This window comes from Triturus cristatus, chromosome 3_2 (genome assembly GCF_964204655.1).
Source record: "Triturus cristatus chromosome 3_2, aTriCri1.1, whole genome shotgun sequence".
Taxonomy (NCBI): Eukaryota; Metazoa; Chordata; class Amphibia; order Caudata; family Salamandridae; genus Triturus; species Triturus cristatus.
Genome location: NC_140584.1, coordinates 779,330,254 through 779,347,039, shown reverse-complemented (window position 1 = coordinate 779,347,039; position 16,786 = coordinate 779,330,254). Strand labels below are relative to the sequence as shown.

The window sequence follows — 16,786 nt, the reverse complement described above, 5'->3', positions numbered from 1 at the left end:
TCTAGAAGCTTCACCCCCACTTCAAAGGCACAACTGGGTATAAATACTGGACCTCAGACACCAGCTCTTCAGTACACTTCCGGACCTGTGGATACTCTGCCATGAAGAAGGACTGCTATGCTGCTGAAAGTACCGTCAACCTGCTGGACTACTGCTCTGAAGGACTGCTACCCTGCTGTGCTGACCTGCTGCCCTCTTGCCTAGGTAAGAATGTCTGGGCCTTGAACCCAGTGCCCAGAGTGAGAAGGGTATACCCAGTGGTGAGTCCTGTGCTCACTATGCCACGGGATTCAATATAGCCTGGCTGATGAGGGGTGATACCCCAAAACTGGTCAAAGGATGCTTGTTTTCTGGTCTAGGATCGGACTGGCCTAGGAAATTGGGCTGGACTGTTCTTGTGCGGAGCCGGATCAAGACTGATTTGCATGTGGCTGGGTCCAAACTGTGGTGGCATGGTGAGCAAAAAGAATTATGGATTTAACCCAGATCTGTGATAGAGGGTGAATGTTTGACAATGCTGAGCATGCTGGACATCATTTGTTTGTTTTGCTACGGCCTTACACCTAACCCTTGTCCCAGTCTCGCGTGACCAGTGGTCTGCGATTGCCGGTTTATGCTTTTTGCCACTATTTTTATTAAAAACTTCATATCCACTTACTGATTTCTTTTAGTTTATATTTGTTTGATAAAATATTCTTTATTTGTATAAGTTAGAGCGTGATTTTTATTGCGCTGGGTTTTCAATTCTTTTACTGTTTTGGTACTTCTAGATGCTTTACACATTTTCTTAAGTTAAGCATGCTTGCTCTGTGCCATAGGCAACACAGGTTTAAATTACTGGCACCTTTACTGGGCCTACCAATGATAGTGCCATTATTACTTTTGGTGTACTACCATCCACCTCAAATAATTATTCACTTTCTCACACTACCTGATCATGGATTCTGGTGGTTCATCCTTGATGCCGAAACAATATAGGAGAGGAGGTTTTGGAATTGCCACTGGCATTCGCTTAAGCTTAGGCATTGCCAGAGAGCTCCTATCTAGTAACTCATTGTTCGACTTACTTGGAAAATCCCATAAGGTGGAATGTTTGGCTCAATTTTGAAGGTGCGCCTTAGAAATGATTCTTATTGGGTTGTTGCTACAAGAGGAAGAAATATTAACCATGCAAATACTATGTCATGGTTGTTGTTCCCTTGGATTCTATATAATATATAGTTAGACTGGTATAGGACGTGACCCAAATACATTTTGTGTTTAATGGGACACGTACATAGCCCACTTTCTAACCTGGGTTTTGAGTCTCCTTGAAACACAAATCAGTATTCAGCATGGAAATGAGAGTCCACAGTCATGAATGCAAGCTCTGTATCTAATCCAAAGGTTCTAGACCACATGATATCTCATTATGTCCTCTGTTCAAAGTGCTCTGAAAGTTCCCACCCCATTGAAAAACTTCTGGGAATTGACAAAATAGGCATGCCAACTTCTTTCTATTGTTGACATCTGCGACATCTGCCACAGGGAGATCACCTGTTTTTCTTCTTATCTTATTATCATCTGAGTTTTGGGGGTCCCTTGGCAATATGTATTTTGAGGCCCCCTATAGAGAACACATTTTGAACTTTATTGCCCATCTCCTGCTAACTCAAATCGGCATGTTACCAAACAGTACTAAATTCCATGTTGAACATTAACAGGGTCAAATAAAAACAGCTGAAATATGTCTCGCTCATAATACCAAAAATTGTAAAATGGCATGGGGAAGAGAAACAGAGTCAGAGGTAGAGATAGGCAGAGAGGGAGAGAGGTTTAGATAGAAAAATAGAATAGACAAAAGTCAAAGAAAGAAACATCACTTTGGCCCCTAGGAAGGTGAAAGATGTGGGCAATTGCCCACTGTGCCCAAGACTTAAAACATCTATAAGTAACCAATACATTATGGGGTCATTTTGTGACCATTCTTAAGAAGTAGCGTTATCAAGGAACATAATCATTATGTCGGCAACTCTCTTAATGCCGATGTAAACCAAAATGTGGGGTTGTGTATATTTGTCCAGTAATTTGGAGTATATTTTATCTACCAGAGTAAGAACACAGTGGGGCCCAGGAGCCCAACTTCCATTTAATGATATAATAATCTCAGTCGAAATTGGTTCTGTAATCTTGTCAGTAAAAATCTGATCTGGTTGCAATTGAAAAAATTTAACAAAAATACTGATGGGCAGCATAAAATCGTTAGTCAAACAGACCTTCTCCAACATTCATGTCAGCCTTGAATTTTATTTGGTTGTAGCCTGGGACTGCCAAAGCCCAAAACATGTCACCTACACCTTCAAAAAGAGTGATTCCAAGAGGGAATAGGCTAAACTTTGTTAGATGCGTAGTCTGCCATGGGCACCTGTCATTTGCTTCTTGCGATCTTCAGTGCTGCCTATGGCATTTTATATCAATGCAGGAGATTCTTTCATGCTGTCTCCCACCTAAACGTCTCCTTAGGACAATTGTTATTACCATATATGGGGTATCAAACTCTTTTAATCTATTTTAGTATCTTAATTTAGCACCTTTCTAATTACAGCATAGTACCTTTGCACTCTTGTTTAATGAAGGGTCCCCCATTACATATATGTAGCACTGCTACCAACATATATGATATAGAGAGGATACGCAAGAGAAAGATAGAGGATACATTATGATAAGTATCCGATACATCGCTTTAAGTAATATATCTGTAGTTCTAGTTCTTTAATCACAAGAGCAATTTTCACAAAGATAAATATACATGTGTATTTTTACTTGTGGATATTTACTATAACACTTGAGTGTAACTACACACTTTTTTAAATTCACAATTTCCAAGTGTAGATTTCCACACTGGTGCAGCCTCACGTCTCCGCCCCTTCTAATCAGGAAGTGGAGTCTCCTACAACAGGATTTATGAGTATAATGTTACTATTAGTAACTTTGCATACATAGGTAGAGATGTAAATGTTGAAATAATTAAATTAATTTAATATTAGTTCCTATGGGGTACTTTATTTCCAGACCTCCATTGTGTTCTATGGGAGTGTGCTGCAGCAATTGTCAGTGGCAATATACTGCACTTGTCTTACTCCAAGACCGGTATGGAGTACATTTAAAACTCTTTTAACACCTTTAGGGCTGTAGTAAATTTAGAAGTGTAGTTTGTGATTAGTAATGGTCTTCGGTTTGGTTGGCATGTTTTTGTATTAGCATGTCATTCCCTAAACTCGTCCTTAACTTTGCCTACATCTAGTGCCTAATTTGAGCTAGTGGTTGCAGAAGAGACCTACAGGCACTTATTTCTGGAGACTGGCACTAATCCTCATCAGACTGTGTGTGACCAAGAGCAAGAGTAAGGGAAAACACACAACAAGGAAAGAAGGATGAAGAGAAAGATGGAAACACCTCACCTGTAAGAGTGAGAAAAGGGGGCATGTTGTATCTGGAGGTAGATTAAAGAAACATGAGGTGGAATCAAAACTACACTGCCTAGGAATTTGTAACCCTGGAATTCAACAGCACCAGATGTGGGCTTCTGAGCAAATCTTTGGACCCAGTACTTGTACTTTTACAAATTAAGCACTGCCTGAATCTCTTCCATTTAGTAGCAAGCAGCCATTCACCTTTTTCTAGCCACTCCCAGTTGTACCTCCCAAATTTATCCCAAAAAAGTATACAGACTTGTGAGGAGATCTCCCCCACTGCGGCAGATATCTCTGCACAGAAAAGATAGAAGAGATGGTGGTGGAGGTTTGCGGGCATAGGTTTGTGAATAACACTTTGTAGTACATGAGTATCAGTACTGTAGCACTACTTTACATTCAAGAAAATGCAGTTTGTGAATCAGGCCCATAATCTCCTCATAGCTCAATATGTGTGGTGAGATGTGCATTTTCAACCCTTATTATTTGTCCGTGTACGATATCAGAAATCCAGGGCAATTCTTCCAGTTATAAAATGTATATGTACATAGTGGTATGGCAACACTAGGCACATGATCGCTACTCTGCTGTTTTTGGACTATGTCAGCTTTCTATGTTACCAAGAAATGTATTTTGGAACTCTGGTTTTCGAAAATTACATGAACTTATGTTACAATGTTCTCAACATTTAAGTTACCTGATGATCATTAATATTTTGCTTTTTTTTTAAACTCACTATAATATGTCAACTAAAAAAGGGACAACATTCCACTTAATCATTCTAAATAAGTTACCTTTCTTCAGACTAGTTTGGAACTGAAGAGCAAATTGAAACAAAATATTGGACTGTAGTTTAATGAATTGGATAAGAATGACAATATAAATAAATAGTGGCAGAACTGTCTTAAAACAAATGAAAAATAAAAGATTATCCGGTGCAATGAATTATTGACTTTCTGATTGGCTTGAGTCATAAGAGACCTGTGGCTCACCAGTCTGTGTGTGGTTCAAGAGATCATGTAGTTGATGAAGAGATTATGGTCACTATCTGCCATATTTATCTGTTTGTGCAGGCGGATGATGAAATATTTAACTCAACATATTTGATCAAGATTTTATTGAGAGATTCAGAAGTAAGTTACAAAATATAAATTTCAAACACTTTAGAAAAAACCCATTCGCCTGAAAGAGCCAATCTTAGGGTTCGTGGCTCCCCAGTCGTTGTATCTTCTGTACTCTCCTGGCCTCAGGTAGTACTGACGTCCTCTGTAGTTGGACTCATCATAGAAGACCCAGTGCCCGTCCTGCACATTGCAGGAGTGGATGTCATTGAAGCGGAACCGGTCATATACATTCGGGCAGTCATCTGTGAAGTCCATCATCTGGCCTCCAAAGTCACCTTTCTCGTACAGTCTGATGCGGAAAGAACCACGGTACTATAGTAAAGATGAGAAGAGAAGATGTGGAAAGGGACATTAGATGTATAGATTCATTCAAAATATTTAGTAGTCCAATATGGCAAAAAAACCTGTTTACATGTGCCTGCAACACTATTTAAGTTCACCTTTATAAGTGAAAAAATAATGGGCGATTGTAATGAAATAGATTAAAAATAGGTTCTTCAGAAATGTAATTGAATTACATGTAAAGTCGCACTTTGTTGAGTAACAATTTTGTTCTTGACTCCTGTAAGCATACAAAACGGCCAACACATTATGAATCTATTTTCAGCGAGTTAAAAGTCTGATTACTACCATCATCAGCACAATCATGTGAGTCTTCTCCACCGCCTATCTGTGATGCCTCAGTCATCCACAGTGGGTCATTACTGGCAGATGCTATCATGTATGTGCATATTAAGGAGCGATGGATGTATCAGTAGGCCATTTATAATACATATCCTCCCACTTCATTTTAGCCCATTCTAGATGGGAAACAAGAGGCTTCGAGCATTACCCCATAGCACCTATTGTAAGCACTGCTGCTGAAATAGCTCACGCTTCTGGGACTTTGCATTTAGATATGCCAAGTATAGCACAACTTATATTATTGTTAATCTGGAAGCAAATGAGCCATAGTATTTCCTTTGCCCACAGATTTATTCTGATTTAAAGGAAAATAATTTTAAAAATAGTTTCAGAATTTGGGTGTATCAGAGACTCTGGCTAGAGGTAAGATAAGGGACCTGCATTAGTAATTTTCCAAACTTATCTCTTTCTTCTCTTCCCCCTGGAGCTCATATCTCATTAGAGTTTGTGAAGATAAGAGCGCTGACAGATAGACATATTCTTTCTTTTTTACCAACCTCAATACCTTTTAGTTACTCTTTCTGCCTTTAGCCAAATCTCGCTATGTCCTCAACACACAGTAGTAAATATATAGTCTGATTCCTCCAGTCAGCAGTTGAAAATGTTTAATCTGTTGCTTGCCCAGAAGGGAGCGTTAAGCATTTTATGGGAATGTGGGTGTTGGAAATTGGGAACCAGTGCAACAGTGAGTATTCTATTTAGTCCTTGCGCCATTTTACATAAGAACGAGGAGCACATTTACTTATATTTCATGCAACGTAGGGCAGCAAGCAAAGTTGCTGCACTCTGTGGCCTGAAAGGAAGAAAGCATACATTTACCACATTGTGAAAGATATGTGTGTGCCCTAGCGCCAGCTCAGGAATGCTTGCACAATAGTGCAAGGGTGCTTGTGTTACAGTCAGGATTCTTTTTGAGCAGGATGGTACTCCTTCCTGCATAAAAACAATCCTTAAATGCATTTTCCTCTTTCTACTTGAGCTGCAGAATGCAGCATACATGGAAAGAGGAAAGAAGGAGGACAATTACACAAATATTTCTCGTTGCTCCATCTCACTGGGGAAGGCACAGCATTTTGACGCATTACCAAGTTTAGTAACTTAAGTAAAACTGAAAATCCATCAAAATCCATGGGAGGATGAATGGGAAAGCCAATGCTCAACTCATGGAATGCCTACGAGCTTCAAATGTAAGGTAACCCAGTGCAAGCAGCTGTGTTGCATTACATTACAACGCCATGCAAGGTAATGCAAATAGCCCCTTGCGTGGCTTTGTAAATAGTACTGAAGCACTTGCGTTGGGCTTGCGTCACCTTGCATGATGATCTTTGGGGAGAAGAGTTGGCCTAACTGCTAGGGCGGTTGACCTGTAATCTGAGGAACCGGGTTCGAGTCTCGGCAATGATGCTGAACATCCTGTTATTCTGGGAAAATCACTTAATCTCCGTGTGCCCAACAAAAATGAATGTGTCCTCATGTAACGCAACTGGTGCTATGTAAAGCGCTCTGATACCTGATACCTTCGGGTCAAGTTCGTGCTATCTAAAAGTCTGTAAAAAAAATAAATGATGCAAAGACAACTCTAAGGCTTGATAAATGTGGCCCGGAGTTTGTAAGTGTGCACTTCTATAATAAATTAATTATGTCCTATTTAAAATACATCATGTGTTAATAAAATTAACCTGTAACTGGACTTTGCACGCCTTTCAATGGTCTATAGGTGTAATTATCTAACCTCATACTGCAGCTCATTGCCGACGTTAACTCTATGATGACAGTGGACAGGTGGATTTTAGTCTTTCTGTTTCTCCTTCGAGATGAAAACAAACTGCCAGATTAGGTAAGTAGTTTTTATAAGTGGCGGTTGTGAGTGGCTACCATATTGGAATTTCTTGTGATAATATTATTGATTGAAAGAGTAATAACAACAACAACAAGTACACTATATGATGCATATGTGTAATGAAAGAGCCACTCTTGTGGTTTGGCACCCTACATTTGACTACCATCATTTTAACTGACTTTAGTGTGTTATTTTATCCTAGCCTTAATGTAGGAAGGTCCTGCATATGCCTGCTTCTCTTCTTCTTTGTAATCTTGCTGTATTTCAGTGGGAGCTTTCACGGAGTAGAACAGTACTATTGGCTTTGACATGGCCTCATGTCATCTTGTTTTCTGACTTTGACCATTGGCTCTGACATGGCCTCATGTCATCTTGTTTTCTGACTTTGACTATTGGCTTTGACATGGCCTCATGTCATCTTGTTTTCTGACTTTGCTTTGCTTCTGCATGCACAGCAGTGCTTGCAAGTTGTTTGGGTTCTGAGAATTATGAGTTCTTACTATTGGCTTTGACATGGCCTCATGTCATCTTGTTTTCTGACTTTGCCTTGCTTCTACATGCACAGCAGTGCTTGCAAGTTGTTTGGGTTATGATAATTATGAGTTCTTACTATTGGTTTTGACATGGCCTCATGTCATCTTGTTTTCTGACTTTGCCTTGCTTCTGCGTGCACAAAAGTGCTTGCAAGTTGTTTGATTTATGAGAATTGTGAGTTCTTACTATTGGCTTTGAAATGGCCTCATGTCATCTTGTTTTCTGACTTTGCCTTGCTTCTGCGTGCACAGCAGTGCTTGCGTTTCACATTTCAAGGTCCTTCTGTATTTCTGAGCGATTGCTTCTGTGGAATGTGCAACTCTGCCTCGAAGTCAAAATACGGGAGCCTGGCCAGCCTCTGTCTTGACCTTGACGCAGACGGGTACAGCCAGCTCATTTGTTTTCTAATGAGAAGGGGGCGAGGTTTTCTAGAAGCTTCGTCTCATGTTGAGTAATAGTATTAAAGCTGGGAACCTGCGGGAGTCAGGTGGAAATTCAGCACAGAATAGACGTAATGCTGTGGAGGTGACAAAGCTTGAGTCCTGACCGAACTCCTTCCTGGGCTGTTGAAGGGCTTCCCTAGCTTGAGTTGGCAAGGATGATGCATATTCAGTTGGTGAGGTTTTACTAACCATTTTGTATATATTTTCTACTCTTTTCTTCTTGTATATACTGCATTTTATTTCAATTGTTCATTTAAAGCGTTTAAAGCGTTTGAACCCTGAGAATCTGCATTCACTGATATATTTGGCCTACCGTCCTAAACGTTGCATTAATAAATGTGTGTGTCATTTCAAATGCACCTGGATTCGTTTTCTTGCCTCGCCTAAAGGGAGTGCTGCGTCCTTTTCCTAATCTTTAGAGGGTGCTGCTCAAAGTGTATATTATTTAAAGGTGCATTTGTATATTTGCCTCCAAAGTGGGAGTGCAGGGTTTGGGTGTGTCCTTTTTGTGAAAAGCACATTCATTACAATATGTGATGCAATCAGCAAGTACCACATGAATTACATCTAGCAAATTCAAATACATCTAACAGCTTTAAGCACCAACCAATTTGAATACCACCAGTTCAAGTCTGTTTGCATGATCCTGCTACAGGGGTTCCATTATTGGAACGGTTTGTAGTTTTAAATGCAAAGTTTTGCCAAATTAAGTTTTCTTCCCCAGAATGGGAAATAACCACTTGCAATCAGATTTACTGGTTGCTTTTCCATGCACTGATTCAACATTTCGGCAACAAAATACTGTCATTTTCCGCCTGCTCTAAGCAGGCAGAAAATGACAGGTGTACTGCTGGTGGAGGGTGGAGGTGTTGAATAGAGGTAGGGGTGATAAACATTCTTGCCCCTGGCTGGTAGAGCATTAACTACTTCCTCCAGACTGCAGCATGCAGCGGCTTAGTTGTGTAATGCTGCTTGTCACTGCCCCAGGAGAAGCAGTATATGCAGGCCTGGAATTATCGCATACAGATTTTAGTGAGCAACCTGGAGCAACGCACAGGCACAGCGGGCGCTGTCTCCAACGCCGATCCAGCTGAAAAATGAAGGTTCTGGCAAGGCGGCTGACCGCGTCACAGACGCGCAGCAGATACGATTGGCCTGAGAGGCCTAGGAGGCATCTCGGCAAGGTAGCATCCGTTCTCCAATTAAAAGGGGGAAGAAAAGGTACGAGTAGATAAGGAGCAAAGGCCTATCTGCAGTGAAAACACCACGCCCTCAGCAACGACAAAGCAGGAAGATCGCTAGAACCAGTTACAGTAGGAAAGCAGCAGGAAGGGTTACAGACATCCTCTCCCCAGCACAGTGACACCATCAAGTAAGCCTGTTTCTCATGAGGCACCGATTAGACTCTCTACATTCGAAATAAATAGATATAAGGAAAGGAAAAGACACCCAGCGCTGTGAGGGAAGAAAGGCTTCACGATATGTGTGAGTGAACTGGCTCAAGGTGCACACTATAGACCTAGTCCATGTCCCAGGAGGCCCCAGGGGCAGCGCAGCAAGTGGCTGCACCACCCCGGAGCAGACTAGAAACACATCAATTTCAGTTGCTGCAGTACCGCCATTCAGCCTGGAGGTGTCGAGATGAGTTCAGTCAGAGCGAGGAAGGTGTCATCCTTAGGGGTCATCAGGTCGTGATATGCCGCAGCTTGTGGGATCGCACTGTGGAACTGGCCCATTAAGGGTTGGTGAAGATGAAAGCTGGGCTGAGGCAGAAGGTGTAGTTCCCTAGTACGGATCGGCTGACCAAAGATATAGTCAAAAACTCCCTATCGTGCATCATCACGGGTGGAAATCCAATGTGGCTTGGATCATCACTGAAGCCCCCTGTACCAAGCCATGGTCATCCCTCAGCATGGAGTTTGGGAGCTTACTGGATAGTTGACTGACACTTGTTCTGGTGAATAGCCATACTAAATTCCCCATTGTCAAAGTGGTATGCTTCACAGCATTTGAGTGGGTCAAACTGGCTTTGAACAATATGCTTGCACTCCTGGAACTGCCTGACGATATCAAAACTGATAATGGGCCTCCCTTTCAGGGCCATGACAGTTTCTAAGAGCATACAGGCTAACTCCTCACAGCACTACCGGATGTGCACCAATCGATCTGTTGATGAAATGGCCAAACTGGTAACCTCTTGTCCTGGATGCCCAGGCAGCCCAGAAGAAAAGACATAGCAAATAACAATCTGGATAGCCGAGTGAGAAGAACTGTAAACCCCACCATACAGAAGGTCGACCGAGTGGCCATCTGGGACAGGCAACCCAATTGGAAATTTAGAACTCTTTTCGAAGGAGAAACCTGGAAGGTTGTGAAAGTTTGTGGCACCCTGGTGATAGCGAGGTACAAAGAGACAGAGGTGTCAAGAAATGAGTACTGGTTTTAGAAGGTTCCCTGGGGAGATTGTAATGAGGCCAGAAAAGGCGACACCACCTGCGAGCAGGATATAAGCAGGACCGAAGGGGTGCGAATGGACGATGGCTTGTGCACACCAGGAGGAGAGTGTCTAAGGGAGGAGAGCATCCCGAATGCATCTGAGTTTGAGAGTGATGACTGTGCCGCCCTGGCCTTGAAAATGGCATCACGGGACACTCTTACGGGCTAAGGGTCAACCCCCAACCCAGTCAGAGGCTACAATCCTTTTTGTCCTGATCCCGGCAAGCTGGAGAGCTGTGAAGAAGGGAAGCTGCATACTTCCTGAATCTGAAGGACTTTATGTTTGTATTTTTGGTGTGTTTTGTTTAAGATGAAAGGTTGGATGGGATGTAGTGAGTCACCTGGCTCTTACTTGCAAGGTGCGTGAGGCATGCATGCCGACAGACAGGTGCGGCGGTATGTAATAAAAAAAGTGGGCTAGCCGCTCGTGGTGAGACCCTCAAGTCTGGTGTGATCCTTGGCCGTCACCCCTCCATAGTCTGGGCTGCACGATCCAATACAGATATCTTAGAACTGATTATTCCAGGTCCCTGAAACACTTGAAATTGCGCATTGCATAATTTTTCTTTTTTTGTTTTTTTTAGTTTTATATTGTGCAAATTTGACCCGAAAATATCAGGTATCAGAGCGCTTTACATGCGCAACAGTTTCATTACACAAGAAACACATTCATTTTTGTTAGGTACAGGGAGATTAAGTGATTTGCCCAGAATCATAGGAAGTTGATCGTCATTGCTAAGCCTCGAACCCGGTTCCCCAGATTTCAGATCACAGTCCTAGCCGTTAGGCCACATCCTCTCCTCAACTTTCACCTGGAGTTACCACTCTCATGAAATAACACAACTCCGAATGAGCGCTATAGTTCAAGAATGCCTAATATGTAAGTGTGACACTGTTTTTCAGTCAGATGAGGAATACAAAATACTCTAAATGACACAGAATTTTTTGATTGAATAATGCTCATCTTACTTCAGGGATCATCCGGCAGGATCTGATGGAGTCGTTGTACCCCATCCACCGCTGGTAATCGGGGTACTCCCCCCTTCTCAGGTAGTACTGGTGTCCTCTGTAGTTGGGGTGCTCATAGAGCATCCAGTTGCCATTTTCCACCTGGAGAGAGTTGCAGCGACTGAAGTAGGAGTGCAGGTCTGCACAGTCGGAGCGGCACTCATAGGAGCGACCACCGTAATTTCGGTCTTCGTAGAAGGTTATCTGCAGAGAGGTTTCAAAAGCTCAATGTCAAAATTATTGAGCTATGCGTGCTGTTTGACTTACACTCATCATATGTTTCTGAAAAAAGTTATCTGAAGGTTAATTTCAAGACTAAAGATTTGAGCAATTATGAGTGGGCCCACCAACAGTCATTTTTGAGGACCTGTACTTACTTTTTATTACCAGGCATTGATATCCAGCAAGAAAGAGAAAAATACAAAAAGTTGAAAGGAGGAGTAAGAGGGAGATGGAAAAACAGTATCCCGCAGAAAACAGTGATGAAACAAATAAAAAATAAAAAATAAAGGGGCATATTTACGAGAGAAGTGGCAGAGCATGGCGTTAGCCTCAATGGCTTAACGGCACGCTCCACCACTTCTGAAATGCAGGGCTGCGCCATATTTACAAGAATACAGTGCAACCCTGCGTTTCCCCCTGTGTGGCGCTAATTTAGCTGCCTAACACCGACGCAGGCACCCTTGCATCGTAGTGCAAGGGGGTCTGCGTTGCAGGTGAATGATTGTTTATGTGCAGGAAGGTCTCCCTTCCTGCACATAAACAATCAGTAATGGCGCTTTGTAACTTCTGTGTGTGCTGCTTAATGCAGCAGACATAGAAGTTACAAAATGTCATTTTTTTTATTAATTATTGTTTATGTGCAGAAAGGATCACCTTCCTGCACATAAACAATCAATGGTGTTTTGCTGTTTCTATTGAAACAGCAAAACCTTGGAGAAATAAAGCATTTCTCTTTGTTTTGCCTGTTTAAGACCAAGTTTTCCCTGGTCTTAATTTTGGCGCTGCCTCCTATTTATGCTGCCCTTGTAAATAGGGGGCAGCGTCAAAATGAATGGGTGTTGCGGTGGAACACCGCAACACCCATTACCTTCCCCATTCACTCTAAGTGTAGCATGTGCGTTATTTACAAGGCAGCACTAAGGTGGGTTAACAAAGCCTTTTAAATAGGGCAAAGCCCCTATCAACTCTACAATGTGGGCCAGACTGGCCAGACCGGGCATCGGGCACTTACCCGGGAGGCTGAAAGGATGGGGGCTGGTTTTGGAGTGGTGGGGGCTGGTTTTGCAGCTGTGCTGCAATATCAGTCCCAAATAACAAAAGCAGCAAGCAAGAGTTTCCAGACTCCCAGGACCAGGCAGTGCTTCCCCGGACTGGTCTAAGAAAATTTGCCAGGGCTACTTTGAGTTCCCAGTACGGCCCTGACCACAATGTCTGAAAAAGTGACATTTTAGTGGCGATAGGGGCTTGTAAATATGACCCAAAGTGGCACCGAGTGCATGGTTGTGAAAGAAAGAGGCATGAACTGGAAGCAAGACTGCACAGCATTGACAGCAATGGTATTCAGCATTCCCAACATCCATCAACGTCCGCCGTGGGTTTCTGAGAAGGTCACCAGCACTTATTATTCTACAAATTAAGCCCTGACAGCCGCACACTTGCACACATAACTATTATTCAGACTTACTCTTGACTTTCGATGCATGCTGTCCTAATAATTTTCTTTTTCCAAGAATAGTGAACTTTGGGCAGTCATGGAAGACATGCTTGTTTTCACAGTCATCAAATAGGCTGTGCTCCTCATTAGAGTTGTACAAAAGGGGGTGGTGATGGACGGAGCATCAGAACCAATCAAACACTCACACCCAGTCAACAGATCTGGGTTTGATCCATCACCATTCTTTAGCCCACTCTGCCACCCCAGTTCAGACATGGCCATATGCAAATCAGTCTGACCCTGTGCCTCATGGGAACAGTCCAGCCCGAACTGCCAAGCCATGCCTTCCCTGGACCAGAAACAAGCTTCCTAGGACCGGTTTCTGGCATTTCAGCCGTCTTCAGCCAGGCTTGCTTGAATCCAGTGGCAAAGTGAGCAAGGGACTCACGTCTGAGCATACCCTGCCAACTTATGGCGAACAAAGCAGTACAAAAGGGGGTGGTGATGGACGGAGCATCAGAACCAATCAAACACTCACACCCAGTCAACAGATCTGGGTTTGATCCATCACCATTCTTTAGCCCACTCTGCCACCCCAGTTCAGACATGGCCATATGCAAATCAGTCTGACCCTGTGCCTCATGGGAACAGTCCAGCCCGAACTGCCAAGCCATGCCTTCCCTGGACCAGAAACAAGCTTCCTAGGACCGGTTTCTGGCATTTCAGCCGTCTTCAGCCAGGCTTGCTTGAATCCAGTGGCAAAGTGAGCAAGGGACTCATTAGAGTTGGTCAGTCAGTCTTTATATAACGATTTTCCTGAGTCGGCCACCAAGAAGCCACGCTAATGGTATGGAAGCACTTGAAAAATGCTTTATAACAGGCTTCTCCAAGGAGGTAGCTTGTGAGCTACTGGTAGCTCCCCAACTACCTGTAAGTATCTCTAATGTGTGCAACCTAGCCTAATAAATTAGAAGCTTTTGCTCAGCTGAATTAATCCATGTATAACAAAAGTTTAGAGTGTGTAATAAAGGCGAAAATGTGTGCATTTTCAAAACTCATACTCTGACCTTTGGAGGAAAATGGTGCAATCTCCAAAATACATTCAAAGCTGACATTTGACTGCCAAATCATGTAGCATTGGACAGACTTGTTATTAATGCCATATCCTTGGTGTCACAGGCATTGGGTTACGTAAAACCACGTAGAGGCATATGAAATTGGAAAATATTTGTGCATTACTCCTGGAAACCCTGCCTGATGCACTGAGGTGATCACTGCTACTAATCGGGAACATAAAGTAACTTCATCTGGTGAGGTCGCAATTACAACACTAATTAGTAGCTCGGGATGATTTCCCCTGAACTTAAGTTGCTCTTATTGCAGAAAAGGTTGGAGACCCCTGCTTTATAAGATAACATTTCGCGAGCCTCTAACACAGTGCAAAGTAATAAGTGAAAATTCAGATAAGCAGGACATCTAAGGTTATTTACTGACGCTTGGGGCTCATCACAAGTCATCACAGGCAGCCATGTTCTCGATCCGCCAAATTAACTTATCGCGTCCAAGAGTGAAAAACACAAAGCAATAGTGATGCCTGAGCCACTATAGAGATTTAGGATGACTCTGACAGTGTGGATAAAGGGCAGCTAAGGTCCCTCGGGTAGCACCATCACATATGGGACGAGACCGCATTTCATTTAAATAATTGGAAGTATTTAAGACCAGCCATTTATATACTGATCCCGACGCTGGTCACCAGAGCTGGAACGATCAAGCAAAAGAACTGGTTGTAATTCCAGAGAGCACCCCCACAATGATGTCTTACCTTTCCCATGATGACTGGTGTCAGAGGCAGTGTAGTCTCGGGGTTCCCTGTCAACCGACCTTTTATAACCCCCCGCACTACAGCTGCTATTCAATAAAATGGCGCTCGTTGCTGCTCAGTAAGGAAAATGCATAGCAGTCTTTGTTTAGTATTGTTAGTGAGATGTAGAACGTTCCTCACGTTGCTTCTAGCTTGTGTTTGTTTTTGTTGCTCAATTTAGGCTAAAGGTCATTGTTGCTGCCCTATGGAGCAGGACAGCGCAGGCTTCTGGTACCATTATGTAAGTCTAACGAAAGTGCAACAATGTGGTTTATTTTCTCAACTTCTAGCACATGTAAAAAGCTTTCAGTTTGACGCTCTATTGGGAATAGCAATGCTGTTAGAACACGCTGACTGTCAGAGAAAAGACTATTAGTAGCGAAAACGCAGTTTAAAACAAAATTCTCATTGCTTAAAGATACAAAGGTGAACAAAATTGATCAACGAAGGAGTAGTGGGTGGGGAATAATGAAAAACGTATTAATATAGCTTACAGTGGCGGCCAAACACTGGTGGGCGGTTGGAGAAGACACAGTGGGAGAGTGGGGGGAGGTGGGGAAATAATAAAAAAATAAAACTTACCTGATATTGCTTCTGCTGCCTCACATCGCGGTGCTCCTCTGCTTCCTGGTCACAGCAGCCCCTAGGACAGCATCAGAGACTCCCTGTGCAATCCCCAAGCTTCTCTCATGTAACATGAGAACACATTGGCCTGAGCAGAATTGTTTAACGGTCGCTCAGGCACAAGCAGTCTGTGCTGTTTCTTAAGCACGGTTGTGCATACAGCTGGGTTGGAAAAACAAAACTGCGCATGTCTGATTGGATGGCCTAAGATGGCCAAACAGACATGCACATTGAGCAATGCACATCACTCCGCCCCATCTTCCATGGCCCGGCCTGCCCATCCCCACACACGCTTGCTCAGCCAGGAGCTAAAAAGTAAAAAAATAATAAAATACAGTGTTATTTTTCAGCTGCTGGCTCTGAGCCAGTGGGGCGTTGCTCCTCCACCATTGCGGAGGAGCCATCGCTGATAGCTTAAACTAGTCAAACCAGCTACAGGTCATTAGCTTACATAGTTTTAAAATGTTGTCACTCAGAGTAATTTGTCTCCGGAGTCATTCTTTGTTTAAAGCAAGCACACAGCTGGGTAAGTATATGATATGATTCAGGGTAGTGAATATAATTTGGTTCATTAGGTCTAAAGGACTGTGACCATGCTGGAATGAATGTTCGGCACGGATAACAGCAATACAAAAGCTTCCAGCAAACATACAACTTGGCACAGATATTACATATAGTTAACTATACATTAAAATAGCATGTTAGAAATTGGGTTTCTGGTTGGCAAAGATATGCACCCTGTTTAAACAGGAATCACACTCCTAGTCAGTGTAAGTCGATATGCACAAAAAAATCATCTGTGCTCACTCTCTGGTAGCTTGGCACCGAGCAGTCAGGCTAAATCTAACGAGGCAATGTGTAAAGTACTTGTGCAACGCAATACAATGAAAACACCACAAAAACACTCCCTAACAGTTTAGAAAAATAGACAAGATTTTTACAGATAATTCAAGACCAAGACAATAAAAATCCAATAAGTAGAAGTTCAGTAATGCTTTTTTGAAGAATAAAAGTGTTACTGGTGCTTAGAAGCAATAAGCGCCTGTGGTGGTTTTCTAGT

At 42.7% G+C, this 16,786-nt stretch overlaps 1 protein-coding gene across 1 annotated transcript; it reads right to left on the bottom strand.

Moving 5' to 3' along the window:
- Positions 1–4,554: 4,554 nt before the first annotated feature.
- LOC146858103 (gamma-crystallin-1-like) lies at positions 4,555–15,105 on the bottom strand. The gene is made up of 3 exons (XM_085646878.1): positions 15,064–15,105; positions 11,543–11,785; positions 4,555–4,888 (listed from the first exon to the last, which is right to left on the bottom strand). The coding sequence occupies exons 1-3, from the start codon at positions 15,070–15,072 to the stop codon at positions 4,616–4,618; spliced, it is 525 nt and encodes a 174-aa protein (XP_085503004.1). The 5' UTR covers positions 15,073–15,105; the 3' UTR covers positions 4,555–4,615.
- Positions 15,106–16,786: the final 1,681 nt, after the last annotated feature.

What these genes read in the sequence shown, in the direction of transcription:
- LOC146858103 (XM_085646878.1), bottom strand. An exon ending in CCTGCCGGATGATCCCTGAA is followed by an intron (nt 4,889 to 11,542) that starts GTAAGATGAGCA and finishes TCTTTACTATAG; the next exon opens with TACCGTGGTTCTTTCCGCAT.